This window comes from Ovis aries, chromosome 1 (assembly GCF_016772045.2).
Source record: "Ovis aries strain OAR_USU_Benz2616 breed Rambouillet chromosome 1, ARS-UI_Ramb_v3.0, whole genome shotgun sequence".
Taxonomy (NCBI): Eukaryota; Metazoa; Chordata; class Mammalia; order Artiodactyla; family Bovidae; genus Ovis; species Ovis aries.
Genome location: NC_056054.1, coordinates 16,007,187 through 16,022,428, shown reverse-complemented (window position 1 = coordinate 16,022,428; position 15,242 = coordinate 16,007,187). Strand labels below are relative to the sequence as shown.

Genomic DNA, 15,242 nt, shown 5'->3' with positions numbered 1-15,242 from the left:
GACTCCAGGAGGTACTCCAGGCTCAGAGGGAGCATCCTCCCCCCTTTTTCCTCCCTCATCCTGCCCTCCTCCCTACCGCAGAGGCTGGGGCGGGCCGGGCGCCCTGGGAGGAGGCGGTGTCCCTGGCTCCCTGCCCACCGGTGCAGGGCTGGACGGGCAGGGGCGGAGCCATGCCTGGTGTTATAAGAGGCAGCCTGGGCACCGAGGCAATGAGCTATCGCTCAGCTTGGCAGCAGGACGCTGGCAGCAGGCACACTCCGTGCTCCAGCCCAGCCTGAGCACCCCTCTACCGCCGTGGCCGCGATGCCTACCGCCTTGTGCTCCATCGCTCTAGCCCTGCTAGTGGCCCTGCACGAAGGTGAGCACCCCCCACGGCCTCGGCAGCAGCAGCAGCCCCGAGGCTGTTTGTGTCTCCTGCTGGGGCTCTGTGCCCCCCAAGCCAGCTGGGGGCCTTCAGGAGCAGGAGTCAGGCGGCTTGGGGGCTGCAGGAGGCTGTGCTACTAGAGGTGCTGCCGTCCCAGGGCAGCTGCCGGTCCTTCCAACCCAGAGCTGCTGGGGCTTCCCCAGGCTGGCCCAGGGCTCCTGAGCCCCGAGAATGCCAACTTCATCGATTATGCAAGAGGAGGAGCCCGGCAGGTTCCCCATCCCTGCTGTGCCAGGCACCCTGACCCACCTCTTCACTTTCTCTCCCTCCTGTGCATGCAGGCAAGAGCCAGGCCGCTACCACCCCCATCCCAGAGCAACCAGCGCCCTTGCCCCGGGCCCGAGGCTCCCACCTGCGGACTCGACGCTGCTCCTGCAGCTCCTGGCTCGACAAGGAGTGCGTCTACTTTTGCCACCTGGACATCATCTGGGTGAACACTCCCGGGTGAGCTGCTGGAGGGATCCAAGAGGGGTTGCAGGGGGCAGGGGTGGGGGATGCTGGCATGCTGGGGCAGCCCTGGCACACTGCAGCTCTCTCTTGGCAGTGTGGGGCTAACAACAATAGCAATCAGCTTTTGCTTCAATTCCCACGTGGGGGCTGCCTGAGCCAGACAGAGGGCTGTCTCATGAGAATCCTCACAAAAAACCTGGTCAGAAAGTGTTGGCTCCATTTTCCAGATCAGGGTACTGAGGCTCAGAGAAGTTAGGTGCCTTTCCCGAGGTAACACAGGAAGGACTAAGTGGTAGGTAGGAGGCTCCAGCCTAGGCCTGCAGATGCCAGAGCGCACAGCAGCTCTGCCACGCTGCCTCTGTATAATCTTCCAGGAATAATATGATTAATGACAGCACCCATGTCTTGACTGCGCCAGGCCCTATGCCAAGCACTGCTGGTGCGTTATCACCTCGTGAACGCACCCCCATCCTCCCCAATGAAGCAGGGACTGCTGCTGTCCCCAAATGACAGACGAGAAACCTGCCCCGTGTCACCTGGCAGAGCCAGGGTGGGGTCCCAGGGCTGTCTGTTCTGTCTGCACCCGCACTGCCTCCGGGCCACTGCATACTTCAAGCTGAAGTTTCTCTGTGTGTTTGTATTTTTTTTTCCTTCTCCAAATTGCAAAAGACAAGAGAAGCCCGGCACGTAAGCGTGTGTGGAGCTAATCCGCATCCAAACACTGGCTCAGGGCGGGAACCCTGCCAGTCCCTGCGTGCTGGGTCTACCTGAAGTCTCTGCAGCTCCAACCACAATGTCTAAAATTAGCTCGGGCGTCCGAGGTGCTGGTCCGACCGGCCACAGGGCCCTGCCCTTCACCTAGCCCGCCTCAGACTGAATCTGAAATTGATCTCAGCTCAATCTAACATACCTATGCACACACACGCACACGTGCAGGTCAGGCACACTCACCATTTTAAAGTCAAAACTCTAAGAAACACTTGGGTCACCCTTCCAGGCAAGTGGTGACCGGAGCTGTGAGCTGAGCTGTGAGCTGAGCTGTGAGCCTGAGTGTTCACTTCTGTGAGAGGGTACTCTCTCCCTTCCTTCCAGATTAGCTGGGGGTCATCTTTGAGAAAAGGGGGACCAGCCTGACTCCGTCAGCTCAGATTGCTCTCTGGGAGTGGAGAGGGGCAGGGAGGACAGCTTCCACCCCTCCTCCCCATGCTGAGTGTCTTACTGAGCAGGACCAGGGGAGTTGGGAGGGAACAGCGGCCCAGAGAGGGTAAGGGTCTTGCCCAAGGCTCCCTGGCATGTAAGGAGGAAGCTGCAGTGGGAATTCTTGAGGGCAGGAGCTGGTTACTTTTGCTGCCACCCTGGCGGCATGGATGGCTATTCCAATGTGCAGTGTGGACAGTCCCAGCTTGCCAATGGTCCTGGTTTATCTAATCCTCTCTCTGTCTCTCTCCACCCTACACCACTACCTTGCTGGCGGCCCGCCCACAGACAGACAGCTCCTTACGGCCTGGGAAACCCGCCAAGACGCCGGCGCCGCTCTCTGCCAAGACGCTGTGAATGCTACAGTGCCAGGGACCCTGCCTGTGCCACCTTCTGCCATCAAAGGCCCTGGTAAGTGGGCACCCAGCCTGCAAGGGGCCAGAGGTGACTGCTGGCCTGGGCCTGCTCTGGAGGGCAGGGTGTCTGGAAGGCCAGCAGTAGTGCTTGTTAGTCATTCAGTCATGCCCGACTCTTTGTGACCCCATGGACTGTAGCCTGGCAGGCTCCTCTGTCTCTGGGATTCTCCAGGCAAGAATAGCGGAGTGAGTTACCATTCCCTTTTCCAGAGTGTCTGGGAGGCCAGCAGAGGCATGGCTAAATGGTGGAGAAGGGGTGAGGGGAGCAGGGTCCTGGGGGCCCAGAGGCTGCCCTGGGCTGTGGGGCAGCCTCCCTTCCTGCAGGGAGCCAGTCACCCTTGAGTCTTCCCCCTGCTACTACCCCCAGCTCTGGGGGCTTCTAAGAGCATTGCGTCCCCACTCCTGGGCAGGAGGAATCCTCCCAGGTGACGGCTGAGGCAGCAAAGGTCCAGAGAGGAAACAGGACTTGTCCTGTCAGGCTACACAGCCAGTCAGACGAGAGCTGGGCCTTCCGCCTTAGTCTCTGAGGCTCAGGGAACTCTGGAACTTTCTCAGTGGAGAAGCAATAGCTGGAGTTAGGAGGCCATGGCACCGTCCCCGAGCTGTCACAAAGCGCCTTGCCAGCCTTTCAGCCCTCTGGACCTCCCTCCCTCCACACAGAGCATTGGGAAAGCAAATGGTGACATCACCCTCCCCTACCTCCCATTCCCATGACGACCTATGGGAAACTCCTCCCCTGAGACCTCAGCCGTGGCTGCAGCCTGCCTCAGTTTCCCTGCCAAGGGCTCTGCTTGGCTGCAGGTGGCCAGATTCTGAGAAAGCCAGCCACCCCGCTGCCTCTTTCTGAGGCTGAGAACGCATTCCCCGTGGCTCAGTTTTCCTCAGGCCCCACCCCACCTGGGAAAAGAAGGATCCCAGGTGCACAGGGTGGAAATGGATCTGCTCCTGAGGGCGGGTTGGGGCGGGGGGCTGGGCTGGGCCTGCAGCCAGGCAGCCTTGGGGCCCTGGACAGCCCCTCACTTGGGCCCTAATGCTGTTCACTCAGGACGGATGCGGTGGCAGTCCCACGCAGTGGGTCCCCTGTAGCTGCATTCCAGGATGGCAAGACGCGGGCCACGGCAGGAGAGCTCCTCCAGCGCCTGAGGTGAGGGGCCCCTACACTGATTGAGTGCCTTCTGTATGCCTTGCACACTTCCCTTATTCTCCATATGATGCCTCGGGTCCTTATGGGGCACCCAATAGAAGCTCAGAGAGGTGAAGGTGTTTACCCAAGGTCACACAGCAAGCTACCGCATCTGGCTGACTCAATAGCCTGTGTTCTTAACCACTATGCTGTTTGTTACCACCAGGCCTGGAAGTGGACTTTCATTGAGGGTTTCAGGGCTTGTGACTGTGGAAGGTCCCCAGGTGTTCATTCAGGCTGTGTCTGAATCAAGCATCTCCCACATGCTGGGGTCCAAACAGATGCTACCCAGCCTGTTCCCTCCCTGGGTCCCAGACTGGACTGTCTCCCTGGTAGCTACAGCATGGCTCAGCTCAAGTCTTGGCACCCATGAGGTGCCCATGAGCGTTTGTCCAACCAAACTGACTTGAGAACAGAAACCAATAGCCAGTCATGTGGCAGGGTGGCTGAAGGGGCAGCATCTGAGCTAGAAGGCCCCAGCCCTGCCACGAGCAAACTTTGTGACCTTGGTCTGCTCACTAAACTTCTCTGTGCTTCTGGTTCTTTTCTGTGAGGCAGGGACACCGGTGCTATCCATCTCACAGGCTCGTTATAGGTTAGAGCAGCTGACATGCATGAAGAGCCTCAAGAAAGCCCAGGCCCTACGGGAGCGCTGAAGGTTTTAGCCATCCCCAACCTCTGTCCCTGAGGGTTCCTCAGGGCTGCCCAGTGCCGGGGTGCAGCCTAGCCCCTCAAGGGTCCACATCTCTATGAGGAGGCGGAAACATAGGCAAAAAGACAGGATGGCGAGCTGGGCAGGACCCAGGATATACTGAGGAACTGCCTTCTAAAAAAAATAGTAAAGTGAAAGTGTTAGTCACTCAGTCCTGTCTGAGTCTTTGCGACCCCGTGGACTGTAGCTCACCAGACTCCTCGGTCCATGGAATTCTCCAGGCAAGAATACTGGAGTGGGTAGCCATTCCTTTCTCCAGAAAATCTTCCCAACCTAGGGATCAAATCTGGATGCCCTGCATTGCAGGCATATTCTTTATCATCTGAGCCACTAGGGAAGCCCAGAAAATGTCTTAAGATGAAAACCTTCAAGATAAGACTTTGCAAGTACTTGGCATTCCATAATCAGCAAAGCATGGTTTTGCCAGTCTGTACTCACCCTCACACCAGTTCAGGCCTGCGTTTATTTTACAGACCAAGAAAGGGGTTCAGAGAGGTTGAGACCCTTGCCCAAGTTCCCAAAGCTGGGACCCAGCCTCCCAGTTCCCAGGCTAGAATGCCTTAAGCCAGAGTGAGGCCACCTAGATGATGGCAGAGTCCCCACCAGGGTCTCAGCCAGATTCAAAGGACTGTTAGGACCCATACATATCTGGATTGGACCGCCTTGAGCTGGACCTTGAAGAATGGGAATTTTAGGACATGGAGTATGGGGTGTCAACAGCCTGAGGAGCCGCAGGGATAGAGGTGTGGAAGTGAGAGGGCAACCAGGGGAGAGCCACTGGGCTACTCTTGGCTGTCCAGTCACCCTGGTGGCACTTGATGTTGAACATCAGTTTTGTCAAAGCTCCTTGTGGGCAGAAAAGCTTCTAACCTGCCCTGGCCTCTCCTTGATGTTCAGGCCTTGTTTTCAGGGTCAGCTGTGACCACCCTCTGACCTCCTGGCCATGAATAAGGGATCCAAGCCCTATGACCGCTGCCTCTCATGGGGAACTCTCAAGCGATCTGTATCTCCAGAGATGCTCAAGTGACTTCTTTCCATTTCAGGGTTATTTCTGCAACCAAGATCCACTTTGCTAGGCAACAGCAGAAGACGAAGAGGGAGACCAGATCTACACACTCCAGGCAGAGGAAGAGATAGCTCTCGACTCTGGGAGAACTTTGGGAAGGAAGCCTGTGTGGATACAGGAGGAGAGGGGCATCCCAGAGCTGGGAGACCTTCCGACCTGTTTCCTGGGCCAGAAAACCCAGCTGCTGGAGCAGGCACAAGCTCTGGCCTCCTTGCCCTGGGGAGGGGGCCTCGCTCAAGGCAGCTCCATGACACCAGGAAAGTCATCAGGCCCCAGGCTGCAGCGTGGCCTCCCACACTGGCTCCAGTTCCAAGGCCCTGCTGAAAGGAATGGCACGCGGAAGGTGCTAACCTGGAGGCGTCCTGTCTGGTGGCTGTGAGCCAGAAAAAATGTGCAGCGGTGGGCACTCACACCTAAGCCAGCCGCAGAGGCCGAACGGGCCCTTCCAGGGTTGAAGTCCTGGCCGCCCCTACCCCCGCCCCCGGCCTCTCCCCTCCAGCCCTCCCTCTCCAATGTCCTTACTCTCCCCTCATGCCCTCGGGACACTCTTGGTGAGAAGGGCCTGCGCCACTTCACCTGTCTGTATATAACTTATTTGCTCTAAGAAATTTGACGATTCCGATTATTTATTTTAACGTATTTTTTTAGACTCTCAATTATTTACCTGCGAACTTATGTTTGTAATAAACAACAAAATAATGCTCTAGCATTTGGTCTTGGTTGAGCAGGAGCTGGGAGGCACTTTTCAGGAAGGGGCTGCTTAGAAGCGAAGGAAACAAAGGGACACGGGGGAAAGAGCCTGAGGCAGGTGTGGAGCCCTGAGTTCCACACCCCTGTACCCCGGCTGGGCATCGCTGGCTGCTGACCCACCCTCTCTGGACTTTTGCCTATCATGTGCCTAGACAGCCATTTGCAGCTTTGATATCCAGGGTTCTAGGACCTGTGTTGCTATCAGGACAGTAAGTGTTGGCCAGGCCTTTCCCCAGAGCATGTTTCATAGGAGCCAAGACTACGAGGACCCACTTCTGCTCTAGTTGCCACCCCTGAGATTCAGAGCAAACCTGTCCAGTGAGGGCTGTGTGCTGTTCCAAGGCTGTGTGCAGCCCTACTGGCCAGGGATGGCTGTTGTGATGGAGTCATAGGCTGGTCCTTGTCCCTCACCCTGGGCTTGGCCAGACCCTGCTGGGGGCACTCAAAACTTCTCTCACTAAAGAAGCCCAGGGCTCTAGCACTGGCTTGGCCGATCCTGCCAAGACCCCAGGAAGCTGCTCACCTGTGTCCCAGGGACAGCCAGAAGCCAGAGCTACCCCCGCTGGCAGCTCCTGAGACCAACAGCCTCCACTGCTGCCAAACACCCCTGCGAACAAGCTGTTCCCTTTCCCCTGGCCGGCCTCTGCTGGGAATGGTACGCTGTGGCCTGAGCCAGTTATTGAAAAATAATTATTTACACACTACTCTAAGCCTGCCTTGTCCGTGGAGCCAGCCCCAACTCCCTCCTGGGAGAAGAACATGTTGACGCATATTGAACTCCTACTGTTTGCTGGCATTTAATGCAGATAAACTCACTTCATCCTCATGACAATCCCACGATATGGGTACTTTTATTATTCCCATTTTACAGATGAGGAAACTAACACACAGAGAAGGCAACTAATTTTCCTGGGGTCTCGCAGCACGTAAGTGGCAGCATCAGGATTTGAACCCAGAGTGTATAATACACATGTCTATATGTACTGACTAAATATTTGTTGATTGAATTCATGGGTCACCATTGTAGCATGACCTTGAACAAATCTTCCTCTTTCTGAGCCTCAGTTTTTTAACCTATAAAATGGAAAACAGTAGTTTCCGCTTTGTAGAGCTGGTTGTGAACCCTAAATGGATGAGTTATGGTGCTGGGCTCAGTCCTGGGCCTGATGAGAGGCAAAGGCTGAATGTCAGGCCATTAGAAGTGATGATGTAACAAGAGGGACAAGCACAAAGCTGCAGGACCTGAGTTGGGGGGAGATTGGGGCTGGCTGGTGTGCAGAGGCATGGTCAGAGAAAGATGCATGACTAAGATGTCACTCCCATAGCCTAAGGAGAGTGAGACTCCCATCAATAGAAGGAAAGTGAAGAGGGAGCCCCAGACAGAGCAGACGGGAAGGGTAGAAGATTTTGGCAATGAGAGTGATAAAGGCGTTTCCCACGGAGGACCCCATGTGGCTGGCGCATGGTGGGGGGAGAGCAACAGAAGATGAAACCAGGACTCCCTGGAGGCCAAAGTAGGGAGCCTGCACTTTCTCTCATGGGCCATGGGGACCCTCGAAAGGTCTGTGGGCAGCAGGGACCTGGTAAAGCCAGACCTCGAAAAAATGCCAGAGGGCCACACAAGGGAAGCCTGAATGGGGAGACAGAAGGCAGGGAAGCAAGTCAACCCCTGGTCTTTAGGTATCCAGCCTGGGTGGCTGGGGTTGGCGATGGAGCTACCCAGTCACTTCCTACCCAGGATTCCAGCACACCTCTCAAATCTCACTGAGCCTGATGCCAGGTGAATCTCACTCCCCAGCATCCTGTTCAAAATAACCCTGCCCCCATGGAAATCCCAAAGCAACAGCCAGTGGTCCAGCGAGGCAGCGGTGTGGGGCAACCCCAGCCTGGCAGGAGTGATCGAGACCAGGCAGAGGAATGCAGGTTGAAGGTGTGTCGGAGGCCCAGGGAATTAGGCATTCACTGTCCCGGTCAGAGTTCAGAGATAAAGCAACCAAATGATTAAGTAAGAGACAATTAGAGGGAGGCCCAGAAGGCAGGTAAAGGCAAGGCGATACCATAACCCCCAGGATCCTTATTCTCAGGAAATGGGGGCCCCTGGCTTGGGCCCTGCGCTCTAGCCCTCTGCCAGCCATATCTTTCTCCCCAAATGAGAAGTTTGCAGGGTGAGGGGTCATGAATACCCAAAGTCTGAGCCTGCTTCTAAACCACATTCCACGTAGCAGGGGCCTCAGAAGTGTGGGGGAAGGTGGGATAGAGTTTGGAAGAAGCAGAGGAAAATTTATGAAGAACTGTTGCCAAATCAAACTGAATCCTGGGAAGAAAGGCGTCAACATTTTAGAAAGTGTATCTGGATTTTATGGGACAAAATTGTCCCTTTTTCCTGCCTTTTTCTGCCTTTTCCATAAATACTTACAGGTTTGGTTAAGGCTTTCTGAGTCAAACTTGTGTTCCTCTTAACTGGAACACCAGGCAGAGATAGGCCAGAAGGGGGCACAGGGTGACCCAGATTTATTCGGGTTATGTGCATGCATGGAAGCAGAGTCAGAGGGGAGTGGGGTTCCACGTCCAGGACCATGCAGCCTGATACATATCCAGGCTACAGACTGGCCCTTTCCTGTCCTGGACTGCCTCTCCCTCCACCCTCTCACTCAACAAAGAACCCCAAGGAATTAGTTTCACTCTTGCCATCTCACTCTCTCTCTCTGAACCTCAGGGATTTCAATTGAGAAAAGTCATTTGCCTATCAGGGCAATGAATCATTGGAGTGTGGCCATCCATCCGTTCAACAATTATGAACAATCACTGTTCAGAGACTCCTGTAAACAAGGCAGACACAGCCCCTGCCCTCACAGGCCAAGAGGAGAACCTTTCAACAAAGCACTGTTTCTATGAAGGCAGAAGTGAAAGCACACTTTTGAGTGCTCATCAAGCTCTTCTTGCACATGGATTCTTTGGATCCTTGCAGCAAGCTTACACAGCAGGTTCTATCACTGCTTCTCCCAGCTGAGAAAAGAGATGATGGAGGTTAAGCAGCTCACCCAGTCTCATGGCTAGCATGTGGCTGAGCTGGATTTAAATCTCAGGCTCTCGGCCTGTATGCTGTCCTGCTGCTCTAAGCAGTTAGATCCACAGTATGACTGAGCCCCTAGGGTAGGGGAGTCTGGGAGGCTTCCTGGAGGAAGTGACAGCTGATCAAATGAAGGAGGGGGTGGACAAGGGTGTTCAGGCAGGAGGAACAGTGTGTAGGAAGGGAGCTATTCTCTGTGCTTAGTCGTTCAATCCTGTCTATTTGGGACCTCATGGTCCGTCAGGCTCCTCTGCCCATGGGATTTTCCAGGCAAGAATACTGGAGTGGGTAGCCATGCCCTCCTCCAGGGGATCTTCCCAACCCAGCGATTGAACCCAGGTCTCCTGCATTGCAGGTGGATTCTTTACCAGCTGAGCTACCCAGGAAGCCTATTCTCAGACCCTATCAGGGACAAAAGAAGGAGGGGCATGGGGAAGGCTGGAGAGGGGTTACTAGCAGGGCGGGGGTGGGGGGTGGCTACAAGCAGGGAAATCCACAGCTGCTGTCACCTCACCCTCAATCCTGTGACAGCCTCAGACAATGTCCCCCTGGAGAATATTGCCATGCCTGAAGCACACCTTTGGATCAAACCACGCTTGTGCCCCTTGGGGTTTCCCGAGACTGGCAAGAAAGACAGACAAGGCAAAGTGAAGGGACAGGAGGTGGGTAGGTTACGGGCTCTCCTTCCAGCTGTGTGCCCTTCCTGTCTCCCTGGGATCTCTGCTCATTTCATCCCAGTGCCGTTGTGGGCTCACAGGGAAAGCTTGGGGAAGGAGTAGGGTTTGCACACCCTGGGATGAGGGAAACAGCCGGAGCATAAAAGAATCCGAAAAGAGGCAGCAAGCCTGATTGGCAAGGGCCAGGCTGGGAACAGCATCCAGTGCCAGGAATCTGGACTTGAGTGATGGGGAGCCAGCGAAGGTGGCTGATCAGGGGAGAGAGCCAGGACAGGAGCTGGCCTTGGGCAGCTGGCTTATCCTTGGCTCTTCCTGCCTCCCCAGCCAGGGTTTCCAGCTCAAGGGGGCCCTCCCAGCCCCTCGCAGGAGAGACAAAGTGTGGGCCTTGCCTCCGCCTGCCAGGGACCGGAGCCAAGAGCCCTCAGCAGCTCGGAAGGGGGCCATGTGCGGGCCCGCCAGGAACCCTGGAAGAGGAATGTGGCCTAATTAATTCTCCAAAGCTCAGAGAGCCTCGCCTTGTGGGAGCAGCTGCCAGGACAGGCCTGCCAGGACGCCACGGGCCTAGCCCGTCTATCATTCAGTGCTTGGGGACAGCAGGCTGGAAGCCTGGAGACAGGGGCCCAGGGGGCCAGCCCCTTGCCTCTAGGTACACACGTGTCCTCCAGCCCCTTCACAGCAAATAGTGAGATAATAGTAATAATAGCCAACAGCCCTTGAGGGCTTAAAGTGTGTCAGACTCTGTGCAAAGCCTGTTATACTCACTTCTCATCTATTCGTTACAAAGGACCAGTGGCAGGGAACTGTTACGATCTCCATTTTGCAGATGAGGAAACTGAGGCTCAGATGGGTGAATTTCCCTGGCCGGGATCCTGCAATCAAAAAGCACAAGCAGGGAAGCTAGGATTGGGATGTAGGCAGCCTGGGCCCCGCAAGCATGTTGTCATAAGCACTGCTGAGCCAGCCCAGCGTGGACATGGAGGCCCAGGGCGGAGCAATACCTTTCCCGGGGACAGCCGACGGAAAACAGGCCCTGGAACATTGACTAGGGAAGAAAGACCACACCCCTGTCCTCTGCTTGAACTGCCTCCTCCTGAAGTTTCTCATAGGGCTTTTCCTGTCGCAGCCTATAGGTCATCCTCGCAGACATGTGACTCGCTACTCCAGGCAGATGGGGCTGGAGGAAGGCATCCCGTCTCCCTGGGGTCTCTGCTCATTTCATCCCAGTGGCGTTGCAGCACTGGCAGCTGGGCGACCTGCTCTCAGCTTCCTCCTAGCCCCCCTATCCATCCGCTCCACGGAAGCACATCCCCTCCAAGGCAGGCTCAGAATGGTGCAGGGATGGCTGCACCAGGGCCTTCCAGCTAGAAAGTGGCAGACCCAGGACAAGATGGGCACTCAGACTGGCCCGAAGCCAAGACTCTGCCCTTCCTCAGCAGCAGAGTGGGAGACGGGCAGTGCAGCCACATCCCATCCCCTCTCTGGGCCTCGGTTTCTCATCGGCTGTATGGGCGTAAGAGCACTAACTGTATAGTCCTGTCCTGCATTCATGCAGGCTAAGTTGCTTCAGTCATGTCCGACTCTGTGCGACCCTGTGGACTGTAGCTCCCCAGGCGCCTCAGTCCATGGGATTCTTCAGGCAAGAGTACTGGAGTGGGTTGCCATTTCCTTCTCCAGGGGGTCTTCCCAACCCAGGGATCGAACATACGTTTCTTGCATCTCCTGCATTGGAAGGCAGGTTCTCTACCACTAGGGCCACCTGAGAAGCCCCATAGTCATGTCCTGGAGTTCATTCATGTGTCACGCACTGTCCAAAGTAGTTTACTTAATTTTTAAAAATTTTCCAAAGCAAGGTTTTATTCATGGCTTTAGAACATATCACCATAAGGCTGCACCATATGCATCTGTTCCTCCGTAGGTGTGTGTTTTAGTTTGTCCCACTTCCCTCCAATGCAATAAACACTGTGTGCTACATTTATACACAAATTTTATATTCATTCCTAATTCTTTTCTGCTGCATATCTTTTATTGAGACATAATTTACACCCCATAAAATTCACTCTTTTAAAGTGTACAATTCAGTGGGGTTTTTTAAAAATATATTCACAGTTATACAACCATCACCACTATCTAATTCCAGAACATTTCCATCATCCCAAAAAGAAATACCTCACCCTTTAGCAGTTGGTCCCCAGATCTCACTTCCCCGGCCTCTGTACACCACAAATCTACTTTCTTTCACTATGGATTTGCCTGTTCTGGACATTTTATATCAATGGAATCATAACATATGTGGCCTTTTGTGTACGGCTTCTTTCACTTAGCACAATGTCCTCAAGGTCTGTCTATGTTGGAGCAGGTGTTCATGCTTTTCCATGACTGAATAATATTCCCTGATAGAGACAGATCAGGCTTACCAGGTGGCTCAGTGGTTGAGAATCCACCTGGCAATGCAGGAGATACGGGAGATGTGGGTTCAATCCCTGGGTTGGGAAAAACCCCTGGAGAAGGAAATGGCAACCCACTCCAGTATTCTTGTCTGGGAAATCTCATGAACAGAGGAACCTGGCAGGCTACAGTCCATGGGGTTGCAAAGAGTTGAACATGACTTAGCAACTGAACACACACAGACACACAGACACACACACACAGATCACATTTTGTTTATCCGTTTGTCTGCGTTGTTTCCACTTTTTGGCTTAAGCACTTTACTTTAGCCTTCAGTGACCCTATGGGGAGGTGCTCTCTTATCATCATATAAACAACAAGACTGACATCCAGAGAGGTCAAGTAACCCATGCAGGTCACTTAGCTAGTGAGCGGCAGTGGTGGGCTTTGCCCCAAGAGTCTGGCTGCAGAAACAATGGCTTTAACCACTGAGCATCACTTCCTCTTCAGTCAAAGTAAGATAGTGTAGGTCAGCGCCCACAGCAACTGTGCCAAAGGTGGTACCCACAGGCCACTTAACAGAGGGTGGCTTTCCTCAGCAGCATTTCTGACAGTGTCAGAGCCAGGGTCTGCCAGGCAGGGCCTGAAGCTAGATCAAGAGTGTCTGGACACCCAGTGATAAAAAGTGACTATCTCAGCACATGGGTGGTTCTTCCAGCAATGGGGACATCTCTCCACACCTGGCGGGGGGCTGTGGGCACTGACCCCTCTGCTGCACATCTCTGGCCTGCACCCCAGAGCCCATCTCTCCTCCCACCCCCACCTACAGAGTCATGGCTGCCCTCCTGGCCCCAAGGCGCTGACACTGAGTAACTGAGGCAGCATTCTCGGGTGAGGTCAAGGTCAGAGCTGCCGTGGAGGCTGCATGGAACCTTGAATGGGCCTCTGTCTCCTCAGGCCTCCATCCACTAAATAATTAGACAAGAAATCTCAACACTTCCTTTTTAATTACAAAGCAATTCAAATAGGACAATATATACAGAAAGGCTTGTGGCTTTAAAATAATGAAAAGACTGCAGAAACATCTGAAATAAAGTGTCTCTTCTAGGGCCCCTACTCCAGGGCAACGACTCTGAGAGTGGGGTAAATAGCCTTTTTCTATGGATTCAGGTATATGTTTTCTATCTCACGTTTTAGAGGTATTAAAACTAATGCGCAACATAAGTTTCTCTATTTTACAACCTTTTTTTCTCACATCAAAGGCATCTTTCCAGACCAATACAAGGCTTTTACCCCCCTCTTAATTTTAACAGCTCCACGTGGCCCTTGTCATGGACAGACAGTTGTTGCTTGACCATCCACCCACTGAAGCCTTTGGGATGGCTTCCATTTCTTGTTTTCATGAACACACTACAGTAAGCACCTTGTTTATACATCTTTGTCTGCAGAGGACAGATTTTTAGACACGAAATTTCTAGGTCAAAGGATGAGCACATTTTAAGTATTCTGCCAAGAATGAGATTCCAATTTGCATTCCTGTTCCCAATGGGTGTGAGTGCCGATTTCCTCACAAGCCTTCCAGCACTGGGTTTTATCCGACTCTTACTGTTTGCCGCCCTGATAGCAAAACCACTTCTTCATAAGGAATATGATGTGCGAAAGAGCTTTGCTTGATGCCACCCAGGATGAAGAGGGTGAGGGGCCCGGAGGTGCTCCACTGTCTCACTCTGCCCCCTGGTGCAAAGAGCTCCTCTAGGGCCTTCCAGCACGGCTCTCCAGGGTTCTGTTTGGCTCTAGGGCCCCGTCTCTCAGTCCAACTCAGGGGTTGGCCCTCAGGGAGCCAAGAATGGAGGAGGGGCTGGCCAGTCTTCTTGCTCAGTTGGCCCCAGCCTCCCCTAATCGATGTGTCTTTGAGTAGGCGTTCCTAGGGACAGCGTCATCATGGGAAAGCATGTGTGTGGGGGCACTCTGGCACCTGAACCTGCAGATGTTCCAAATGGGGGAGCCTGGGACATCCTGGTTCCCTCTCAGCCTGCCATCCAAACTCACGTTTTGGAGAAGACTAGATCTGGGTCTTGCCTCTGCCAGGCCTTGCTGTGTAGACCCAGGCAGGTCACTGTCCTTTCTGGACTCCGGGCTCCCGGCTGCCAGGCTGGGGGAATCCCTTTACAGGGTAGATGCCGAATCTGCTCCCTCTGGAGATTCCATACTTGCCACACCATGAGCATGAGTCACCCCCAAGTTGGCAGGCTGAGGGCAGGGGAGGGGCATGGAGGCAGGAAAAGGGGGGCTCCCTCCGGACGACTTTGATGCCACATGGTGAGTTTGGCACAGTGGAGTCCTGCCTGGCTAGTGTGAGGCTGTGTGAGCACAGACACAGGGCACACCGACATGTGAAGTGCATTCTTGTACACCGACCGGGGATCCTCCTGCTCAAGTAGGGCATTCAGGTTCGCAGCTCAGGTGATGAGTGTCCATACACAACCCATGTGTGTGCACATTCTTGTGCATGTCAACACACACAAGCCTGTGTGCCTGAGTGCCCCGAGCTTGTAAATCTTCACCTGGTTGTGGCTGCCTAGATGTGTCTGCATGAACCTGTGAAAGTGTTGGTTGCTCAGTCATGTCTGACTCTTTGCGACCCCATGGACTGTAGCCTACCCAGCTCCTCTGTCCATGGGATTTCCCAGGCAAGAGTATTGGAGTGGGTTGCCATTTCCTTCTCTGGGGCATCTTCCCAACCCAGGGATCGAACCCTTGTCTCCTGCATTGGGGGTGGATTCTTTACTATCTGAGCCACCAGGGAAGCCTAGATGTGTGTGCACACATGTGCCTAGACCCGTGTGCATGGGTGAGGGTGCAAGTGAGCCTGCAGGATGTGCGCACAAGTCTATGATTAGAGATTGCAGGTG

At 54.2% G+C, this 15,242-nt stretch overlaps 1 protein-coding gene across 1 annotated transcript; it reads left to right on the top strand.

Annotated features, from left to right (window-relative positions):
• The first annotated feature begins 206 nt into the window (after nucleotides 1–206).
• On the top strand, nucleotides 207–11,138 carry EDN2 (endothelin 2). Its single transcript, XM_004001852.6, has 5 exons — nucleotides 207–358; nucleotides 706–868; nucleotides 2,360–2,482; nucleotides 3,533–3,631; nucleotides 5,426–11,138. The coding sequence occupies exons 1-5, from the start codon at nucleotides 304–306 to the stop codon at nucleotides 5,517–5,519; spliced, it is 534 nt and encodes a 177-aa protein (XP_004001901.1). The 5' UTR covers nucleotides 207–303; the 3' UTR covers nucleotides 5,520–11,138.
• Nucleotides 11,139–15,242: the final 4,104 nt, after the last annotated feature.